A 20,899-nucleotide genomic window follows, 5' to 3' on the forward strand; every position below is an offset into this window, starting at 1 on the left:
TGTGGTCTGGGGACTCCACGAGGTGGGTCTCCAGAGGAGGTTCTCTTGGGTCCTGGGTCAGTATGTCCTGGACTCAGATCTTTTGGTTGTGCCAGGTGTTTTGTGTGTGTATTGTGGAGTCGGGGATCAGTGTGGATGTCAAACGGCTGGACCAGAAGATAGAAACTTGTAGGGCTCCGGGATCCACATCAGTGGGCGCCATCGTGGTTCCCGGGTGGGGCGGGCCGAGGGGCGGGTCGTTCTCTCTTACCGGCCTGACCACGCGCTGCTTCCTCTCTCTCCCTCTTTCTGTCCCTCCTTCTCTCTCTGTCTCTCTCTCTCACACGCAGACACAGACACACACAGACACACACACACACACACAAAGACATGTAGACATACACATAGGCGCGCACGCGCGGGCACCGCGGGGCTCCTCTCAACCGCGCCCCCGCCCTGCCCAGCCCCGCGATCAGCACCCGGGACAGCGCCGGCCGCCCACGAGCTGGGCGGGGTCCTGGCCCGCCTGCGTCTCAGTGTGTGCAGGAGGGTCCAGTCCCGCCGCTCGGCAGGTAGGAGCTGCTGGGACCCTTGCCTGAGCCCCCATCCTCAGTGCCATCGCTTAAGGGACGGCATGTGTGGGAGGGGTGGGGTGGGCGGTGGATGGAGGGACACTGGGAAGGACCAACAGAAGGGAGCAGGAGGTTGGAGCCTGAATCAATTGAGAGGCGACACAGGTGTGGAGACAAGATGCCAGAGGGCGGGATAGGGGCCAGGCAGAGGGGGAGGGGAGGAACCCCTGGGGACAGAGGCCGGATCACAGGCAGGGGCTGGGGAGACTGGAGCTCAGGCAAATGGAAGGCAGACACAATGGGGAACGCCTGCTGGGGCCAGAGAGAAGCGGGTTGGGAGAACAGGTGTGAAGGCATTGTGGGATGCACGGGAGAGACCGACAGGCCAGAGAAGGATGTGGGGTCCTTCAGAAATACTGGGCAGCCCCCACCCCAGCAAGAGCGGAGAGGGCCACATGCGCATGGAGGAGCCGCTGTGCGCGCGGAGGCCGGGCCGCCCCTAGCCACTCTCCGCGGCCAGGGAATCTCAGTTGCGGGGTCTCAGGCTTCAGCTAGGCCCGGAGCCAGCACGCCCCGCCCGGACTCTGCTTCCGTGCGTCAGCCCCGCCCGTTGTCCTGGCAACAGGCTGTTGCCAGGCAACCAGCTTTGCTCCCACCCCATCCGAGTGAAGCCGCGCAGTTGCTCTGGGCAACACAGTCCGCGGGTTCCCACGCCCGCCTCGCCCACAGCCAGTTCGGGCCAAGGGTCGGGGCCAGGAAGGGCTAGAAACCTGGGGGCGGGTGCCTTCGAGGGAGGGGCGTCCCTTTGGGATGGAACCAGGCCCCGCAAGCCTGCCCGCGGTCGCGGGAGGGCTGAGACTACAACTCCCAGCATACACAGAAAGCCGCGACAGCGAGAGTTCTCGGTGGTGCGGAGGACTCAGCGGAGAACTCAATGGATGCCTGGGGTGGGAGTGGGGGGCTAGGGCGCTTGGGTGCCTCTGCAGCAAGGACCGCAGGACCCCGCCGCTATGTTGCTGGAGCCCCCGACCCCGGGGCCTGCAGCTCCCGACGCGCTCCCGGATTCCAGCCGCATCCGCCACGGCGCAGGTGAGGAGACCCGGGGCGGGAGCTGACTGACAGCCCAGCGGGATCATCGCGGGCGGGATGGGAGCCCCGCCCGGGCCGGCTGGCTGGCTGCGAGGCTAGGGCTGTGGTCGGCGTCCAGGACTGGAAACGGAATGGAACGGGGCGTGCGGAGGGCAGGAGCTAACAGGTTTGCAAGAAAGACCAGAAGTGGACCAAGGGGTGGGGCATGGACTAGGATCCCGGATTGGTGACCGGTCGGGAAAGTCCACTTCTCTCTTAAGTTGCCTCTACTGAGGACCTGGCACGGGCAAGCATCAGGGGTTGGGCAGAAAAGATGGTGGAACTAATAAGCAAGCCAATCTGGATGGTGTCATCCTGGTAGGGGCATCAACTAGCTGGAAGGAAAACACGGGAGGGAATGGAATGGAAGTGGCTGGAAGGAAAATGAGGCCAGGATTATACCTTCCACGAAGGCTCCAAACGGAATCAGCCCGGCTGCTTTCCCTGTGTCACTGTGTGTTCTCTCCACTCCTCTACAGTGCCCCCCTGGGCTCTGGCCACCATCGTGCTGGTCTCAGGCCTCCTTGTCTTCAGCTGCTGTTTCTGTTTCTACCGGAAGCGCTGTCGCAGGCGGCTGGGCAAGAAGAGTCAGGCCCAAGCCCAGGTCCACCTTCAGGAAGTGAAGGAACTGGGCCGGAGTTACATAGATAAGGTGTGGCCTGGCCCCATCCCTCAATCTGCCCTTCTCCACCCTGCTCCTCTCTGTGGTCCAGTGGATCTCCATCACTAGTCCCTTCCCTCCTAAATCTGGGGCATTCTTCCCTGTGTGTCCAGCTCCCTGGACTCTGGGGACCCAGAGATGGACCAGATCTGAGAACTTTCCAGTCTGGTAGGGGAGTCAGATACAAAACTGGATGGTATGTGTCACCTGCAAGGGAGAGTAGGGCACTTGAGTGTCACAGAGAAAGCACCCCACCGCCTAGAGAGTCACAGAAGGATCTGTTTAGTTCCCGCCTGTGACAGACATCAATAATCAAACCCTGACTTTGCTTAGCCTGCAAGTGATCAGGCGTAGTCTAGGGGATCTGTGAGTGTCCTGTGACTTCTGATTCTGCTATCAGGGGAAGACCTCACCTGCCTTGCCCCTGGCTCCCCAAGGTGCAGCCAGAAGTCGAGGAGCTGGAACCCTCACTGTCGGGGCCAGGGCAGCAAGCAGCAGAGAAGCATGCGCTAGGACGACTGCAGTACTCCCTGGATTATGACTTCCAGAGTGGCCAGGTGGGTGTGGAGGAGGGGGATGCCTCCCAGGGGAGCTCAGCCCCCCCCCCCCCCAGAGGATGCCCTGGAACGGACACTAAGACTTGGGTTTCCTCTGCTGGGCCCCTACAGCTGCTGGTGGGTATCCTGGAAGCTGAAGGATTGGCTGCCTTGGACCTGGGAGGTTCTTCGGACCCATATGTGCGGGTCTACCTGCTGCCAGACAAGCGGAGGCGATATGAGACCAAGGTGCATCGGCAGACGCTGAACCCACACTTTGGGGAGACCTTCGCTTTCAAGGTGAGCTCCTGTCTTCCTTGCGGAGGCAGGCTGTGGAATGTTCCAGGAGCTGGAATGCTGGGGACCCACCCTCTTCAGCCTTTCTGGGAGGCAATCACAGCTCAGATGGCAGCGACCACCTGGGGGCTGTTCACTGGACCCTGTGTTGGGGGGGAGGCACTAGGACACCTGGGCTGTTGCCTTGGCCCTTAGGCCCTCCACTTGGGTTCTGTTGGCCCGTGGTTCTGTTCCTGTGGATCCCAGTACTCCCCCACCTGGTTCCATTAATGTCCCCACTGTTCCCTCGGCGCCCTCCCTCACTGCTGCGCTGGGCGCCCTTCACTGGAACATACTGTACTCCACTTCCTCTTCCTTTCTCCCCTCCACTTTTATTTTCTCCGTGCTCCCTCCCCACCCAGGTCCCCTATGTGGAGCTGGGGGGCAGGGTGCTGGTCATGGCGGTATATGACTTCGACCGCTTCTCCCGCAACGACGCCATTGGGGAGGCGCGGGTTCCTATGAGCTCTGTGGATCTGGGACGACCTGTGCAGGCCTGGCTGGAACTGCAGGCGGCCCCGAGGGAGGAGGTGAGCACTCGGGGCCACGCCCTGGCACCCGCCCACTCCTACCTTGGGCCAATCAGCGGGTAGGTTTTCAGAGCACACCCCACGGAGCCGGAGGGTTAGACCCTAGAACCAGTGGACCCGGGCGCTTAACTCCGGCCCTTTCCCATGGGGGAGGAAAGAAAGCTGAGAGAAGATGGATATGGAGCTGGGGCTCTGGTGACGCATCCCTTTCCTCCTTTAGCAGGAGAAACTCGGGGACATCTGCTTCTCTCTCCGTTATGTCCCCACCGCCGGGAAGCTCACCGTTATTGTCCTGGAGGCTAAAAACTTGAAGAAGATGGATGTGGGCGGACTATCAGGTGTGCAGGAAACAAGAAAATGGTGTCTGTGGCCGTGCACCAGGGCTCTGGCTCCGCAGCCGGAGGGCGGGGTGTCTGGGAAGTGGAGCTCCCGGTGCTATGGGACATTCAGATTACATTTTGGCGGAGAGAGGGAGACCCGGGCGTATGGTCGGAGTATCTATGATGGTCCAGAGGGTCATCCATTCTCCAGAACCCCTGAGCTCAGTAGTGCGGGGTGGGGGCGCTATAAGACCCTCCTCCCTCTCCCAGATCCCTACGTCAAGGTCCACCTGCTGCAGGGCGGCAAAAAAGTGCGGAAGAAGAAAACTACCATTAAGAAGAACACTCTCAACCCCTATTACAACGAGGCCTTCAGCTTCGAGGTGCCCTGTGACCAAGTCCAGGTGAGCCCAGACCTGCCTCTGCCGCAGCAGCCCCTGCCCAAGGGCCCAGGTCTTGGGAGCCACTGTTGCAAGAGGAAGGGAGGCACTCCGCATCCCCACAGAAACCAGGTCCTGGGGCTGAGGTGTGTTATGGATCTGTTTCCTCCCGTGAGGGTCTGGAGGCCCAGCCCACTGAGGAAGAGTCTTCTAAAACCTGGGCTTGGCATTCTCTCCCCACCTCCAAGATGCTCCACCTAAACCAGACCAGCTTTTTCCACCCCTTAGGGTCCTGGCTACTAGGATTCCACCCCACCTCTTTAGGGACAGGGCCCTTGGCTTGGCCCTTGCCTGCCTGTAGCAGTTCTGAAGGTTTGCCACTCTGGGGGGACTGCACCCCTAGGAGGTTCCTGACCACATCTTACTTAGCAATCCATACCTTACTTAAGAATCCGGGTTTTTTGTTTTGTTTTGTTTTGTTTTACCAGGGATTGAACCCAGGGACACTTGGCACTGAACCACATCCCCAGTCCTTTTGTTTTGTTTTTGAGAGGCCCTGCTAAATTGCTGAGCCTGGCCTCAAACTTGTGATCCTCCATTCTCAGCCTCCCAAGTCATTGGAATTACAAGCATGGGCTACCTTCCCACCTCCCCCAATCTGTTATTGAAGTAAGGCAGGCTTCAGGGCATCTTCTCACCACAGGCCTCCCTCCCTCCCACCTGCCCCTCTCTGTGCCCTCTGGAAAGGCACATTGATTTCTGGGATCACATGGAGAGGCGCCCTTAGCAATGAGAGCTGAGCGCCTCCTGGTGCCTCCTTCCCTCACCCTCGTGTCTTCTCTTCCACCCCGCCCATTTCAGAAGGTCCAGGTGGAGCTGACCGTGCTGGACTACGACAAGCTGGGCAAGAACGAGGCCATCGGGAGGGTGGCTGTGGGCGCGGCCGTGGGCGGGGCTGGCCTGCGGCACTGGGCCGACATGCTGGCCAATCCCCGGAGGCCCATAGCGCAGTGGCACTCGCTGCGGCCCCCTGACCGAGTGAGGCTGCTGCCAGCGCCCTGATCTCCACTCCCAAGACCCCACCAAACCTGGATTCTGGCACTGACCCCAGACTCTCAGCCCTACCTTTGGCCTCGGCCTCTCGCCCTGGCGGCCCCAACCGTCGGGTCCTTGCCTGCCTCCCACCCCACCATGCACCAGGACAGCTTCCCAACCCCAGCAGCATACCCAGAAGTCCCAGGAACCCCGGGGAGGGAGAGCAGCCTGGCCGGCCTGCCCCAGGCCCCCACCCTCTGCTCTGACAATCAGCCTCCGTCTGGGATCCCCTTGCTCCCAGCACCCTTTTCCCACAGCTTGACTCCTGCACTGCTCTCCCGGCCGAATAAATACTCAGCAGCTCTGGTGGCCTGGCCCCAGTGCTCCTTGAGGGGTGGGCAGGGCTGGGGGCCAAGAGGGAACCCACCTCCACGCAGCGCGCTCTGGCATTGGGCAGCCCTGGGGCGGGATCGCCAGCGCCCACCCACTCGGCCTTTCTCTCTTTTTCATTCACCACCCCCAGCCTCGCTTTCCTCATCTGAAAAGATGGGATGATAATACCTTCCGCATTTGCTGCAGCAGGAGAGCCCCCCACTACCCAGCCTTGCGCCTCCCCCTCCCGCCCTCTGTCCTCCGGGCATCGCCCACCATCTCCTGTGTGCCCGATTCCACTGGATGCTGTGGACCCAGAACAGATACAAACCCAGACCCACCCCAAGCCGCTGACTCGTCCAGGAAGGAGTAACAGTCTCCCACAAAATCTCCAAGCCTGGGAGAAAGGACTTATTTAGAAGAGCGATTCGTCTCCACCTCATTCTTCTTTCAACAAATGCTATTTCCCAGTTTGTTTCTGGGAAGATGATGGATTCATTGACTTCCCCCTCACCAGACAGGGTTTTGGGTGGTGGACAAAGGGCTGTGAAATCTGGCAAGGGAGTTTCTGAGCAGCAAGTTGAATGGAAAACGGGGCCAAAAGTACCCCCAAGTGCTAAGGAGAGAGTCAGAGTAAAAACTTATCCCTGAGGTTCCTAGTAGCCAGTGGGAAAAGAGAATCAGATCCATTCCATGCATTATGATGTCTGTGTGATTTAAAAATTTCCCTAAAGGAACGCAGTAATCTCTCCGGTGTGTCTTTATGAAGACAGCACTGTGTTTTAACTGTTACTGCTACCACTGCCAACAATAATTCTCACAGCACAGCAACTTAGCAAGACTCTGTCTCAAAATAAAAAATGAAAAGGGCTGGGGATATAGCTCAGTGACTAAGCACCCTGGGTTCAAGCCCAAGTACCAAAAATCAAACAACAAAATCCCACAATTTTAATTCCCACATGACAAGTGAGGGATGGAGAATCAACGTGACTTGCTCAGAATCATACAGTCTCTGAGTCCTGAGGTTGAATGTTCCAATTTAGATGATAACGTTGGGGTCCCTGGTTCTTTCCCAACAAGAAAACAGATTAATGAGAAGAATAAATCCATTACATGGCCCTCCAGGTCGGGAAGGCAACCAGCGAAGGTGGCTATGGTTTGGAAAGGGGGATGGGGGACATTCTTCCTGAGGAGGGAGGTTTCAGCTGAGAGGTGAATGAGGAGAAGGACGAAGTTTGCCAACAGCATGAAATACCTGGAATATTGTCTCATCAGGAAGGAATGAAACGCTCATCTGTGCTTCAGTGTGGATGGACCTGGAAATGTCACTCCTAGTGGCAGATGCTGTGAAAAGCCACACTGTCACTAGAGAGAGGTCACTGGAAGTGTCTCCAGATGCCCTGAGTGCTGCTAATGCCCTCTGGAGGATGAGTGGGGGGTCCTGGACGTGGGGGATGGAGAGTGTTTCAGCGTGGAGGTTTGCTTAGGAAAACGAAGGACCCACACTGAAGGCACAGGGCATGGGGAGGGGCGGGCTTGGGGAGGGGCATGGAGATGACATCTCTGGTCAGTCTCGAGCTCCTCAGGCCGATGTGGCCTCCATTATCTGGTCAGTAGGTAATGCTGGAAAGTCCCCTAAAGGATAGGTTTCTTAAAATGTTGTGTCTCTCTTAATCCATTTGTTGGAGGGATAATCAATGATACGTGGGTGGGAATTTTCATAAGTGGGTGAGTTTTCAATAGGGAGGTGGCATCAGGCCTCCCTGGGGGGCGCCAGGCAGAGGCTGCCTGGGCTGAGGGCTGCCGTGCCCCCTTCCCAGGTGGGGCCCAGGACCAGCTAAGCCCACAGCCGCTCCAGCCCTGAGTTCCTGCCGTGTGCCTCGGTGAATGCATTTATAAGCACCAGGTCTCCTTATCAGTTCTGTGACACTGGCAGATAATGTTACATACAATATTACCATGATATCGATAGATATTATGACATAGTATTACTCTGATATTGGTAGGTATTGCTAGCTCCTGCCACTCAGGCAGGTGAAGTCATGTGACCAAGGCTGCTCAGCCATCAAGAGACTAGGTGAGATGCAAATCCAGGCTTGCCTGACACCAACAGCCACCCCCTCCCCCAAGGGCTCTGTGTGTGGTCCCCTGAAGACCAAGCAGTGGGAAGTCACGGGTAGAGGACTGTGTCCATTCTGTGGAAAGGCAGAAGCAGAACTCGGGAGAAGATTCCCTGCTGGAGTTGGAAGGATGAGCAGGACTTTTGTCGGGCAAAGGAGGGAAGATAATTGACAGAGGGAACCCTGCAAAAAATCCAGATTTGGAGGCAAGAGGGGCTTGTGTGCTTCCAGTGCTGTTACCAACTTCTCCCATGCTGGAGTGAGGTGTGCTCTTTCCATGCTGAAAATATCCCCACCTGGGGCTGGGGATGTGGCTCAAGTGGTAGTGCGCTTGCCTGGAATGCGTGCGGCCCAGGTTCGATCCTCAGCACCACATACAAACAAAGATGTTGTGTCCACCGAAAACTAAAAAATAAATATTAAAAAAAAATTCTCTCTCTCTCTCTCTCACTCTCTCTTTAAAAAAAAAAAAAGAAAAGAAAATATCCCCACCATAGTTGATTTCAAGCAGCTAATGTAAAGTCACTAAATATGGAATTAAGAAGAGATGCCTAGCCAAGAAGGATGGCTCATGCCTTAATCCCACTGACTCAGGAGGCTGAGATAGGAGGATTACATGTTCAAGGCCAGCCTCAGCAACTTAATGAGGCCCTCAGCAACTTAGTGAGACCCTGTCTCAAAATAAAGTATGAGAGGGCTGGGGATGTGGCTCAAGCGGTAGCGCACTCGCCTGGCATGCTTGCGGCCCGGGTTCGATCCTCAGCACCACATACAGAGATGTTGTGTCCGCCGAGAACTAAAAAAATAAATAAACAAATAAATATTAAAAAAAAAAATAAATAAAGTATGAGAAGGACTTGGGGTATGGCTCAGTGGTAAAGTGCCCCTGGGTTCAACCCCCAGTACAAAAAAAAAAAAAAAAAAAAAAAAAAGCCTACTAATACAGTATCACAGTATTTCCTAGGGCCTGGATGAGCCTCCCCAAATTTAAGATGAATCAAGCAAAGCAGTCAAATAAATGGTACTTTAATGCAAAGTTGTTTAAAATAAAAATAACATCAAAAAGAAAATCCACAATGGAAAATTTTAAAAATGTGAACACAGGATACAACTTTGCACTTTAAAAAATAAATAAAACAACCTTGCACTTAGACATGCCAACCTCCTCTAGTCTTGGGCCCTGGGTTTTTAAAAAAATCTTTATTATTTTTTTATTTTGAGACAGTGCCTGGATAAGTTGCCCAGGCTGGATTTGAACTTAAAATCCTCCTGGTTTAGCCTCCCAAATCGCTGAGATTACAGGCATGCATCACCAGCCCTGGCTTCCTGGTTCCAGTTCTAAGAGAACTTTATTTATATAGACAGGTGCTGGTGACACCTATATTTAAAGGCTGTTTTTTAAAAGTTATTTTACATATATATTATATATACACATACTGTATGTGTTGGCAGCCTTCAGGATGGAACCCAGGGTATTTCCCACAAGCTAGGCAAGCGCTGCACCACTGAGGCATACCACCAACCCTAAAATAACATTTCTTCTCTAGGGCATCATAATAGTAAAGTATAATAACATTTTTTAAATGATGAGTTTTGAGCATTTTTACCTTTAATATAATTTTAAATAATAAATGTGAGTAGCAATTCACTATGAAATTCCAAAAATATACGAGCAGCTGCCCTGATGCCTACCTTCTTAGAAGGCCTGTGTGAAGGCAGTCGTCCCAGTGTGTGAGGGGAAAAGGGGACCCAGAGGTTTGCAGTCTGCAGTCGAGGCCACCTGTTTAGTTCATTTATTAAGATCTGTTCCGTTTTGCCTTAATTTGAAGCCGCAGTCCGGGCCTTCTCCTTCCCACAAATTTGGACCGCCCGGCCCCTTCCCCGGCAACCTGCAGCCTTGTCCCCACTCCGCGCGCGCTATCGTCTTGACAACCGCGTCCACACGCCCTCCTCCCCTGTTCTCGCGGAGACGGTTCCTCAACTCTCCTATTGGTCAAAAGTTCATAATGGGCGGACCTTACGCATGGGTATTGGTCGGTTGATAGCGGCGGTGCAAGCCCGCATGCTCCCATTGGCTGATTGAAAGAAGAGGGCGGGGCTCTGCGCCGCGGCCGAGCCGGTGCGCTGGACTGCCGCACAGCACCTGACACCGGGAAGGGGAGGTCCGCATACTTGGAAAGACAAAGGTGAGGGGGTCCCGTGGGATCAAAGGGGCGAGGAGTGAAGGGCGGTGAGAAGGGGATGGGCTGTACGAGTGTGGGGTTCCCAGAATGTCTGTCCCGCAGAGCCATGACCACACCGGCGGGCTCCGGCGCTGGCTTCGGCTCGGTGTGCTGGTGGGGGCTGTCCCCGGCGCTGGACCTGCAGGCTGAAAGTGAGTCCTTACCCTGGGACCACATAGGGCCTGAGACAGCGGTGCCTTCCTAGCATGCGCAGGCTTTTTTTAGGACCTGTAGTCCGGGAGTCCTTGGCAGGGTCGCCCAATGTCCCCACGGCTCAACGGCAAGGGGCGCGGGCGCTCCAGTGTCCTTCCTCTCCGCGGACTTCGAATCCCAGAATGCATAGAGGCTCAGCTCCCCTAGGAACCCAGGCCCCGCGTGAGGCCTGCTAGATTGGTAGTTGAGCTCTAGGGGCAACTGCAGGAGCCGCCCTGATGGCCATCAGCCCGAGCCCGTCGTCTTGCCAGGTCCTCCTGTGGACCCAGACTCGCAGGCAGATACGGCGCACAAGACCCCTGAGCTAGATGTGCTGCTGCTGGGCTCGGTTGATGGGCGGCATCTTCTGAGGACCCTGGCACGGGCAGCGCTGTGGCCTCGAAGGAGATTTAATGTGAGTTGGGTTTGGGGGTCATGGAAGAAGGTTGAAGATGAGAGCTCAGATTCCCGAGTCTTTGAGAAGAGGGAATTGCATTCAAAAATGCTTGGTTCAAAAAAAGGGGTTGGAGGCCGGAGTCCCAAATCTGAAGGAGATAGAAGGTGGGAGCCAGATCCATTTTCCTGGGGACGGGAGCCGCTGGCATATGGTACTGCTGAGTCAGAGGCAGGAAGAATTTAGGGATCAGGCCCGTGCATGTCTGTAATCCCATCAGCTTGGGAGGCTGAGGCTGAGGCAGGAGTTCATGAGTTCAAAGCCAGTGGCAGCAACTTGGTGAGGCCCAAAGCAACTCAGCAAGGCCTTGTCTCTAAATAAAATATTTTAAAAGGCTGGGAATGTGGCTCAAAGGTTAAGGGTTCAATTTCTTGGTGAAGTTTAAAGATCAGGTCTCCAGTAGTGGTGAGGGCAGCATTCGAGAGGCCTAGACTCCTGTGTGTGAAGGACGGGACCTGATCAGGACTCCTAGGTTGGTGGAAGAAGGGGGCTGAGGGCCTGTTCTCCTGGCCTCTAAGGGTTAGAGATGAGAGTCTCAGAATTGTCCTGCCCTGTCCACCCTTCCAGTTCTACGTGCTAGAGAATAATCTGGAAGCTGTGGCACGTCACATGCTGATCTTCAGCCTAGCCCTGGAGGAGCCGGAGAAGATGGGGCTTCGAGGTCGGTTGCTAAGACCCAGGCATTTTGACCCTAGTCTCCTCTCCCTACAGGGATTCTGCCCTTTCAGTGGTATAATTAAACACTATAGTCATTCTCCCTTACTTCATCATTTGCAGTCTTAGAAACTTAGTTCCCAACTGTATAATGGGACTAAGTATATTACCTCCTGGAGCCACAGAGAATTTTAGGAGAAAAATCTACAGAAAAAGGAGGGTGAGGGCCGCAAGAGATCAGGAATGTCAGAGAGGTATCAAGTGTCCAGGACGTCGAGAAGCAGAAAATGGTCATTCTTGGTAATATCTTCAGCCTAGTGTCTAAAGTCTCCAGAATCAGGCTGCATTCAAATTCCTGCTTGATTTGCTGTGTGACCTGGGGCTGGAGTCTACCCTTTTCTGGACCTCAGTCTTCCATTTATAAGCTAGGGCTCCTAAAAGTTTCTCCACCCATAGGATTCTTGTGGGGATTGAGAAGAAAGTGCATAAAGTGCTTAGTTTAGGACATCAACTCAGTACTCTTGAGGGATTACTATTTTAAAATTTTTTTTTATTTTTAGTTGTAGATGAACACAATACCCTTTATTTTTATTTTATTTTTTTATTTTTATGCGGTGCTGAGGATCCAACCCAGGGCCTCACACGTGTGAGGCAAGCGCTCTACCACTGAGCCTCAACCCCACCCCCAGGAGGTTACTATTTTTAACATTATTATAGATAGTCATTGTCATTAAAAGCCCAGAGCATTTAGAATACATTGCACAATAATCCTTTTAAAAGGTTTTTAAACAACTAGAACTAATCTAATTAACCACCTAAAGATCTATAGTTCTCTTCTATAAGATTCTTAAGTAAAATAAAACTATATTTTCACCTCTATATATCTCTATTTTGTGTTGCACATACAACATGATATATGTGTATATCTCGTGTACAACTAAAGGTATGGTTTTATCCTATAAAATTCTTAAACTAAAGTCAAACAATTTAACACTACATTTTAAAACGCGCATATCTCCATCTATATGTGCAGATCACTTTCTCTATCTTGAAGATAAGGAGTTTAAACATGAAACTCAGGCTTGGGGTTCCCTTCGGGGGAAGGGAAGAATAGGCTCGATCCCTAGTTTAGAAGTGATTGTCCTTCAAGGAGTAGGTCCGGGGACGGTGCGAGGTCTGCCGGGAATCCTCGTGCTCACGGTGTGACAGTGCAGTAATAGATGTCAGGGGCCTGATCTCTGGGCTCACTTGGCTCCCCGTTGTTTCGGCCTTCCCCCAGAGCGGAGCGAGGCCTTCCTGGAGGTGTGGGGGAACGCGCTGCTGCGCCCCCCGGTGGCCGCCTTGGTGCGTGCCCAGGCGGAGCGCCTAGCGAACCTGGTCCCGGAGCCCGACCGCCTGGCGGAGCAGCTGCCCTGGCTCAGCCTTCGCGCTCTCAAGGTGCTGCCGCTGCCCCAATCTCCCGGTCATTGCCTGGGATCCAGTAGCTTCGGGAAGTGTGGAAATGGGCAGTCCTGATGGATCTGCGTTGATGGAGCGGGATGGGAGCTTCGAATTTCGAATTGCAGCTCCCTGCTCCCATGTAGGGTTTACTCTAGGGGTCCGGCCGGCTTCTGCTCTCGGAGCCCCGGTTCTTTATCCCACCTCCGGGGAAGGAAGGGAGGGCCAGGCAGGAGAAGCTGCCCTCCTGCATCCCGCGCTCCCCGCTTCCTCCGCACGCGTGCCTGGCCGCGCAGTTCCGCGAGCGGGATGCCCTGGAGGCAGTGTTCCGCTTCTGGTCCGGAGGGGAGAGGGGGCCCGAGGCCTTCCCCATGAGCCGCCTCTGGGACTCGCGGCTGCGCCACTACCTGGGCTCCCGCTACGACGCCCGGCGCGGAGTCAGCGACTGGGACCTGCATATGAAGCTGCACGACCGCGGGGTGAGGTGCCGGGGACCGGGGTGTGAAGGAGGAGGGCTGGGTCTGAGGGGGACGGCCCAGGACACCCTATGCCAGGTTCACTCAGGCCTCCCTTCTCTGCCACTACCCCAGGCCCAAGTTATCCACACCCACGAATTCCGACGCTGGAGGGACACAGGTGTGGCCTTTGAACTCAGAGACTCCAGCGCCTACCACGTGCCCAACAGGACTCTGGCATCTGGTCGCCTCCTGAGTCACGTGTGTATCCACATCTGGTGTGGTCTTCTTCTTTTCATGGACCCAGGAGTAGTCAGGGTCCCCAACGTGGACCTCACCTGCCTCCTCTCTCCCTGCTTTTCCAGCGCGGAGAGCGCGTGGCAGCGCGTGGGTACTGGGGGGACATTGCCACCGGACCCTTCGTGGCCTTCGGCATTGAGGCAGATGACCAGAGCTTGCTGCGGACCAGCAATGGACAGCCGGTCAAGGTGTGGGAGGGGGTCGCTGAATGGGGACCAATGCTCAAGGCTTTGGACTCCTCCCAAGCTCCGCCTCTTCCTGCCAGGCCCCACCCCTGGCGAACAGGGTCCTAGTGTGAGTGAGGCGACTCCCTCCAAGGACCTGCCCCCAACGACTTTGCGCACGCAAGCCTTTGCGGGCTCTGTCGGGTCCCTGCGCAGTGCTAGTTCAAACCTGGGCGTACTAGCGCGCCCGAAATTCTAGGCCCAGGCTAGCTTACGCCAAGCACTTCAAGTCCCGCCCCGCGTCCTGGCTCTGCCCTCGCGGTCCTAGCCCCAGGGTCTGGCCACCACCCCTCTCCCAACAGACCGCTGGGGAGATCACTCAGCACAACGTGACAGAGCTGTTCCGCGAAGTGGCCGCCTGGGGGCGACCGAGAGCCGCCCAGGGGGACCAGGAAGAGGAGCTGCGCCTCGAGCCGCAGCCCTGGACTTCAGGTAAACCGCAGGCTGATTCAGCTCCAGCTACTGCGCATCCGAGCGTGGCCTGAGCTGGTTTGGCATACCTAGGCAGGTGACCTCTCCTCCTTGATTTTGCGTCTCCTTTTCTCTCTCCTTGTTTGGCTCTCTCCTAAGGCCTTGGGTTGCGTGTCTGCCCAGGAGCATTCTCAGCTACCTGTAGAGACCCAACAGGGAGCTGCCCAGCTCCCTCCTGGATTCTGGCTGTCCCTTCTAACCATCCTCTCCCTGGATGTTTGTCCCTTTCTACAGGGGATGCCCCTTGTGGCTCTGGGTCACCCACTCTTCTCCCTTGAGTTTCAGTTGCTTGGTCTGTGAAATGCGTCTCTGTAGGCCAAGCCAACCTTTCCAGACTTTTACAGAAATGCACCTCAGAGAAAGGGTGAAAATTTACAGATGTCATCTTCAGGCTTGTGTCTGCCCAGTTGGGCGTGTCTCTGTGTCTGTCTGGGTTTCTGTCCTCAGGGTTGCACCCTCCAGAAGTGACCCCTTTTGGCCCTTTCCCAGCAGCATCTGCCCGGGAATCCTTCACGGTCCACTTCCTGGCCCTCGGTTCTGCACAGACTCTCCACCACAAGCGCTGCTACCAGGGCCGGTTCCAGCTTCTCTACGTGGCCTGCGGGTAAGGGGAAGGCAGCTACGGTCACTAGGACCCAGGCCCAGGCCCAGCCCCTCTTCTCCCAGGACCCAGGACTTGAGCAGCCGCCTCCTCCCTCCGGGTCTGCGTCCCCAGCCTCTCCCCTCTCCTCTCCGCAGGATGGTCCATCTCCTCGGCCCTGAGCTCGGGGCCTGCGTGTCCCCCGGTGGGAACCTGGTTGTGGAATTAGCCCGGTGAGCCAGCCGAGCGAGCGAGGGTGGGAACGTCTGGGCCGGGCGGGTTCCCGGGCCGGTTCCCTCATGCGGCTGCCCGCTCCAGGTACCTAGTGGACCTGCGGCCCGAGCAGCTGCAGGCGTTCTCCGCCCGGGTCTCGGAGCTAGCTCGAGAGGCCGGCTTCGCCCCGCAGACTGGGGCCAGCCCCTCTGAAACCTTCGCGCGCTTCTGCAAGTCCGGGGACTCTGCCCCCAGCGGCCTGGACCCAGCTCTGGAATCCGAACCTGCACCTGGCGAAGTCCTGGCCTGCCCCCTCGAAGTAGTGAGCGTGCCCAGGGCGGACCCAGCCCCAGCGACGGGGTCTCCCCGGCTGTCCTCCCAGCCTCAGGATTCCAGCGCAGAGGTCCCAGCCCCGCCCCAGGAGGCGCTGACCACCGAGAGTCCAGCCCAGAACCTAGAGTCTGCCCCGACCCCAGATCAAGCGCCCCATCCCTAACTCAAAGTCAGACCCTGGAATTGGAGCCGCTCCGACAATTCTCAACCTCTGCGGGGGCTTCGCAGCTGGACCTTCACGTTCACTCAGCCCCAGAGATGGAGCGGGAATTTCAAATTCCATTTCGGGATGCTAAGTTCGATCCCTAGAAACCTACATTGTTCTCTCAGAATCCCGGATTCCACCCCCAGACTAAACCCAGGCTCCTGATTGCACCCTGGATGTCAGGCCCGGGCCTTCCCTGCCTTCTCTCCAGAAGCCCCATTCCTCACTAGCCTGGGGGTACCTTCCCCCTGGGGCCCCCTGGGGCTGGTCACCTCACAGGTGGTTCAAGTAAAGAGTATTGGGTCCTCTTCACTGTGTGTCCTAGTGTCTTTCCTGTCAACAGTCTGTCTTCAGGGTTGGGAGAGGGCAGAGCCAAGGAGACCGGACACCCTAGGTTTCCAAGTGCACTAGGGATGCATTTCTCAATGCTGCAGCCTGAAAATGGGGCCCGCACCTGCTCCTGGGACTAATAAACACGTGTGGAGGGGCCAACAGGTTGGGGCTCGTGAACTGACTAGACAGTGAAAGGGTTAAAGTTCTAGCACACTTGGAGACTGCAGTTGAGTGAGGGGCTGGGGCCTGGACTGGTCTCTGGAGGGGGGTTTGAGGGAGGAGTGGCGTGGAGCCAGGACTTTTTCTGAGTCTGGGTGGGAAGGAGTCAGAATCTCCAGAGTTGGGGGGAGGGCAGAAAGGGGTCTGGGTTCCCTGGCCACCAAGGTGACCTGGTGGTTCTGCTGGAGGGTGGCCAGCCCCACCCCTCACGCGCCCCGTTATCTCCCATGCTGAGCAGAGGGAGGAGACAGCAGTATATTTAGTCTGCCCTCGCCTGTTATCTCAGTGTCCTCCGTGAGGCCTGAGCAGCCGGGAGGAGACAAACGTCTGGGACCTCCAAGGTCACCGGGACAGGGTCGACCCTCCTCATAGAGCCCCGGTACCCCTTCTCCGTCTCCTGAGACCCCCATCTGTCTCTGCATGGCTGAGTGAGTGAAGCTGGACAACCCGGACCCTGAGGCCCGAGGGCAGGGGAGGTGGGCGGCCGCCAGCGTGCCTGAGGGTAGGAGCAGCTAGGCTCAACACCTGGCCTGAGCAGGGGTCAGGGTGGGCTCCTGGGTGGAAACGCGTGAGAATGTGGGAATCCGACTCCTGGGACCCAGCAAGGGGGAGCTGCTTGCCTGGGTCTCTTGGTCTGCGAGGCCTTAGGAGATGGAACTTCGGGGACAGACACGCGCCACCGCTAATCCCGCTCCTGTTTCTCTCCTTCCAGCAGCAGCGATGCGGTGAGACCCGCGCGTCGTGGGCACGGGCGGGGACCTTGCGGTCCGGGTGGGCGCTGCGGGGAGGGGCTGGGGCATGAGGGAGCGGGTACGTGGAAGGCTGCAGGGTCTCCGTGGTGACGCGGCCCGCTCCCCCACCCCCAGGCCGGGGACCCGCGCCCCGCGCCCGCCCCGGTGCGACGCCGCTCCTCCGCCAACTACCGAGCCTACGCCACCGAACCGCACGCCAAGGTGGGTGGGTCCTCCACGGGGCGGGGCTTCGCGGGTTCGGAATCCCCCGGGGCCCACTCCTTACGGGAGAGGGGCGGGGCCGGTCCTCCGACCCGGGAGACTCTGGTCACGTAGGATTCTAGGGATGGAACTTAGAATCCCCGAAATGGAATCTGAAATTCCCGCTCCGTCTCTGGGGCGGAGTGAACGCCCAGGAGGGTGGGGCGGAGTTTCCAGAAGGGTCAGGTTCGGATTGGCGAGACCCACCTGTGGGCGGAGCTCCCGTGTCCACAGCACGGCTTAGGAGGCGAGTGGACGGTGCCTAGCTTGAGCGAGAGCCCAAGATCGGTGGGTCCGAGGGGCACGGCTTCCAGTTCAATTGGGAGATGGGCCCACATCTGAAATTTGAAGGTGTGGGGGGTGTCTCCCTCCCACCACCCATCTTCGGATCTATCCTCTCCATCTTCCTTTCAACATGTCCCCCTGGCAGAAAAAGTCTAAGATCTCCGCCTCAAGAAAACTGCAGCTCAAGGTGTGAATGTGCTCGGGGGGCGGGGTTCCGGGTACGTGGGCGGGTGGGGGGCTTTACCTTAGGGGCTGCCTTGATTTGGGGAATCGCTCTGCGGGAGGGGAGGAGCTTTTGAAGGAAGGAGACCAACCTTGGATGGCCAGGTGGCTGGGACACGCAGGACGAAGTTTGATCCCCGTGCTCGGGGGACCGCGGCCCCTCCCGCCCCTCTGCAGACCCTGATGCTGCAGATTGCGAAGCAGGAGCTGGATCGGGAGGCCGAAGAGCGGCGGGGAGAGAAGACACGCGCTCTGAGCACCCGCTGCCAGCCTCTGGAGCTGGCCGGGCTGGGCTTCGGGGAGCTACAGGTACTGCTCACACGAGGCAGGGACCCCTGCCCTGCCCCGGGGGTACAGAAGTCCTGATGGAAGTCACTTGCAATCCCAAAACCCAGACATCATCCCTGCAGCCCTGAACCGGTCAGCTTCTCAGGACTCCAGGCCCCTAGAACGCTTGGCTGACAGTCCCCTGGACTCCCGGCTGTCCAGAAGGCGGCCTACTCCTTCTGGACAACATGTTCAGGCCTCAACTACTACTCCTCAGACCCAGGAGTCCAGATCCCAGCCCTCCTCCCTCAGACGCAGAAATTCTGGTCCCTAGCTTTGCTCCCACAGCACACACGGTGCCCTCCCCCCAGGACTTGTGCCGCCAGCTGCACGCCCGCGTGGACAAGGTGGATGAAGAGAGATATGACGTAGAGGCAAAGGTCACCAAGAACATTAAGGAGGTGGGAGCACTGAGCACTCTGGGCACCTGCCGGGTAGGGCGAGAGGCTGGGGTTGTGGTCTCAGCCTGACTATTGCAGCTGCCTTTGGTTGTGGGTCCCAAGAGACCCAGGAGAACGCTGTGAGCAGCGTGGGTGCAGAAGAGTGAGAACAGTCTGCCTGGGAAGGCTGCTCTGGCACTGGGACAGCACCTGCAGGGCCGGGTGAGGTCTGGCTGGGAATGGGAGGGTGGAGCGGTGGGTACCCTTGGGTGAGTGAGTCCAGGCCAGGCCCGGGAATGCGTGTGTCCCTCCAGGATAGTGGTGTGTCAGAAGTTTTGAGAGATGAGGGTGGATCGCATTGAGGGCTCTAAGTTCCAGAATAGAGGTCTGAGCTGGGAAGAGTGGACAAGGCCTAGGTACCGAGGTACTGGGAGGCAGGACAGGGAGAGGAGGAGACCACAGGGTGGGAGAGTGTGGGGAGGAGGAAGCAGGGCACCTCCACTCCCCCTATGTTCACTGCAGATTGCAGATCTGACCCAGAAGATCTTTGACCTTCGTGGCAAGTTCAAGCGGCCCACCCTGCGGAGGGTTCGCATCTCTGCGGATGCCATGATGCAGGCACTGCTGGGGGCCCGAGCTAAGGAATCTTTGGACCTGCGGGCCCACCTCAAGCAGGTGAAGAAGGAAGACACCGAGAAGGTGAGTGTGGGTGAGGGCCAGGAGGGCAATGCTGGGGGTGCTGAGGCCAACCACCCTAGGACCTCGCTGGAGGGCAGGTGGCACTTGGAGCTGGGATGAGAGGCACCGAGGGGGAGGAGGTATGGGAGAGTCACAAAGTGCATGTGGAAGACAGAAGAGGAGGGGAGACAGGAAGTAGCAAGAGTCCAGGAAGTTCATAGAGCAACAGCAAGTCCCTGAAAGAGGAAAGAGCAGGAGGGGAACAAGAAGGAAGAGACAGGAGTGTAACAGGAAGAGAAGTAAAGGAAGCAGGCAGGAAGTGTGGGAGGGAGACAGGAAATGGGAGGGTAGTAACCCAGTGAGCCAGAGAGCAGGTGGAGACCCTAACCTCTGACCCCCCCCCCAGGAGAACCGGGAGGTAGGAGACTGGCGCAAGAACATCGATGCGCTGAGCGGAATGGAAGGCCGCAAGAAGAAGTTTGAGGGCTGAGCCTCCCTACCCACCACTGTGGCCCTGAGTATGGCCCTGAGGAATAAAAGCTGCTCCCGGAGCTGGAAGTGACCTTGTGTCCTTTGCCTTGGGGCTGAGTCATGGGAAAGATGGAAAGCAGGGGGCACCAGCAGGTCAGGGCAAGCTGGGTTTCTACCATGGGTGTTCTCAGCTCTTCTGCAGAGGGTGCAGTACATACAAGGCCAGAGGGAGAGGCGGGGACAGAGAGGCTGTAGTGACAGAGGGGGCCAGAGACCCAAAGAGAGAGACCTGAAGAGACACCCTGAGAAATGCATGCAAACAAAACCACAAAGATGGAGACCAGGAGGGACAGTCTCCAGCAGGCAGGGTGGAGGGGTGCCCAAGCCTGCCTGCACTCCCAGGCTGGCTTCCCCGGAGTTCAAGGTCACGGCTTGGCTGGAAAGGGGGGAAAGAGGACACCAAAAAAGATCAGTGTCAGATGGAGGTGGGGGTTGGGAGCATGAGGTCCTACCAGCCTGACACCCCATCCTCCCCCCACACACCTGCTGCCAGTCTTTAGTGCCTGTTGTCACCAGGGTGGAATCCGGGTGACAGACAAAGAGGTGGGGGTGGGGAGGGGGAGTCAGAAAGATGGACAGACACAGAGGGGAACACAGGAGTGGAGAAAGACACACACAGAGAATGGCAGATGGAAAGCTAGAGATGAGAGGCAGAGACCGCAGGCAGGGGGTTGAGGATGGAGAAATGGAGGCCCAGAGAGACACAGGATGAGGGAACAGAGATGGAAATAGGAAGCGTCGCTAGTGCCCCTCTGTCACTAGGGAGGTATGGGAGAGTCTCCAGGGACCTTATTTGCAGCCTGGGGATTTGACAGCAAAGGATGCTGGTGCTATAAGGGAGCTTGGGGGGTGCCTGATCCAGCCAGCGTCTCCAGGGGGGTGCTGTCGGGTGGGGAAGGGATTTAGGAGCAGCCAGAGGGTGCTTGGACCCTGAATCTAAGGGGGCAGGGCAGCCTCTGAGCCAAAGGACATGTGTTTGAGCAAAGGAATTCTCTCCCCTCCTCTGACTTGGGGCGGGGCTGAGCCACAGCTATAAACCACCAGAGGCATCCTGCCCTGGCACAGCCCAGTCTACGGTTTACAGCATCTGCGGACCCAGCCTTAGGTAACAGGGGTCTGTGCTCTGTGGTCTCCGTGGCTCATGTCTTTGGGGGAGGGGGCTTTAGTGGGGAGGGGTAGAGGTATGGAGGTCTGGGAATTCAGGAGGCTCAGACTTTAGGGGG

General features: G+C 57.2%; 3 protein-coding genes across 5 annotated transcripts; all 3 read left to right on the plus strand.

The window, feature by feature from the left end:
• The first annotated feature begins 1,468 nt into the window (after nucleotides 1-1,468).
• Nucleotides 1,469-5,815, plus strand: Syt5 (synaptotagmin 5). Of its 2 annotated transcripts, none has more exons than XM_027921268.2 (8): nucleotides 1,469-1,640; nucleotides 2,159-2,331; nucleotides 2,778-2,897; nucleotides 3,009-3,176; nucleotides 3,575-3,742; nucleotides 3,963-4,080; nucleotides 4,333-4,466; nucleotides 5,304-5,815. In XM_027921268.2, exons 1-8 carry the CDS (start codon nucleotides 1,562-1,564, stop codon nucleotides 5,502-5,504), a joined length of 1,161 nt encoding a protein of 386 aa, XP_027777069.1. In that variant the 5' UTR covers nucleotides 1,469-1,561; the 3' UTR covers nucleotides 5,505-5,815. The 2 variants fall into 2 exon arrangements, with proteins under 2 accessions (XP_027777069.1, XP_027777070.1); XM_027921269.2 differs by having other exon boundaries at nucleotides 3,966-4,080.
• Nucleotides 5,816-10,083: 4,268 nt separating this feature from the next.
• Nucleotides 10,084-15,930, plus strand: Dnaaf3 (dynein axonemal assembly factor 3). Of its 2 annotated transcripts, none has more exons than XM_027921287.2 (12): nucleotides 10,084-10,155; nucleotides 10,255-10,343; nucleotides 10,656-10,798; nucleotides 11,405-11,498; nucleotides 12,771-12,928; nucleotides 13,225-13,407; nucleotides 13,519-13,644; nucleotides 13,749-13,871; nucleotides 14,210-14,339; nucleotides 14,868-14,982; nucleotides 15,117-15,191; nucleotides 15,277-15,930. In XM_027921287.2, exons 2-12 carry the CDS (start codon nucleotides 10,259-10,261, stop codon nucleotides 15,665-15,667), a joined length of 1,623 nt encoding a protein of 540 aa, XP_027777088.2. In that variant the 5' UTR covers nucleotides 10,084-10,155; nucleotides 10,255-10,258; the 3' UTR covers nucleotides 15,668-15,930. The 2 variants fall into 2 exon arrangements, with proteins under 2 accessions (XP_027777088.2, XP_027777089.2); XM_027921288.2 differs by having other exon boundaries at nucleotides 14,871-14,982.
• Nucleotides 15,931-17,059: 1,129 nt separating this feature from the next.
• On the plus strand, nucleotides 17,060-19,635 carry Tnni3 (troponin I3, cardiac type). Its single transcript, XM_071604908.1, has 7 exons — nucleotides 17,060-17,071; nucleotides 17,128-17,214; nucleotides 17,684-17,725; nucleotides 17,938-18,069; nucleotides 18,399-18,488; nucleotides 18,990-19,166; nucleotides 19,552-19,635. Exons 1-7 carry the CDS (start codon nucleotides 17,060-17,062, stop codon nucleotides 19,633-19,635), a joined length of 624 nt encoding a protein of 207 aa, XP_071461009.1.
• Nucleotides 19,636-20,899: the final 1,264 nt, after the last annotated feature.

This window comes from Marmota flaviventris, chromosome 18 (genome assembly GCF_047511675.1).
Source record: "Marmota flaviventris isolate mMarFla1 chromosome 18, mMarFla1.hap1, whole genome shotgun sequence".
In the NCBI taxonomy this organism is placed as follows: domain Eukaryota; kingdom Metazoa; phylum Chordata; class Mammalia; order Rodentia; family Sciuridae; genus Marmota; species Marmota flaviventris.

Coding starts and splice junctions, on each gene's coding strand:
- Tnni3 (XM_071604908.1), top strand. Junction 17,215..17,683: donor CCACCGAACCGCACGCCAAG/GTGGGTGGGTCC, acceptor TCCCCCTGGCAG/AAAAAGTCTAAGATCTCCGC. Junction 18,489..18,989: donor TCACCAAGAACATTAAGGAG/GTGGGAGCACTG, acceptor TGTTCACTGCAG/ATTGCAGATCTGACCCAGAA.
- Syt5 (XM_027921268.2), top strand. CDS start 1,562: ATGTTGCTGGAGCCCCCGACCCCGGGGCCTGCAGCTCCCGACGCGCTC. Junction 2,898..3,008: donor ATGACTTCCAGAGTGGCCAG/GTGGGTGTGGAG, acceptor GGGCCCCTACAG/CTGCTGGTGGGTATCCTGGA. Junction 4,467..5,303: donor TGCCCTGTGACCAAGTCCAG/GTGAGCCCAGAC, acceptor CGCCCATTTCAG/AAGGTCCAGGTGGAGCTGAC.
- Dnaaf3 (XM_027921287.2), top strand. CDS start 10,259: ATGACCACACCGGCGGGCTCCGGCGCTGGCTTCGGCTCGGTGTGCTGG. Junction 10,344..10,655: donor GCTGGACCTGCAGGCTGAAA/GTGAGTCCTTAC, acceptor TCGTCTTGCCAG/GTCCTCCTGTGGACCCAGAC. Junction 11,499..12,770: donor GGAGAAGATGGGGCTTCGAG/GTCGGTTGCTAA, acceptor GCCTTCCCCCAG/AGCGGAGCGAGGCCTTCCTG.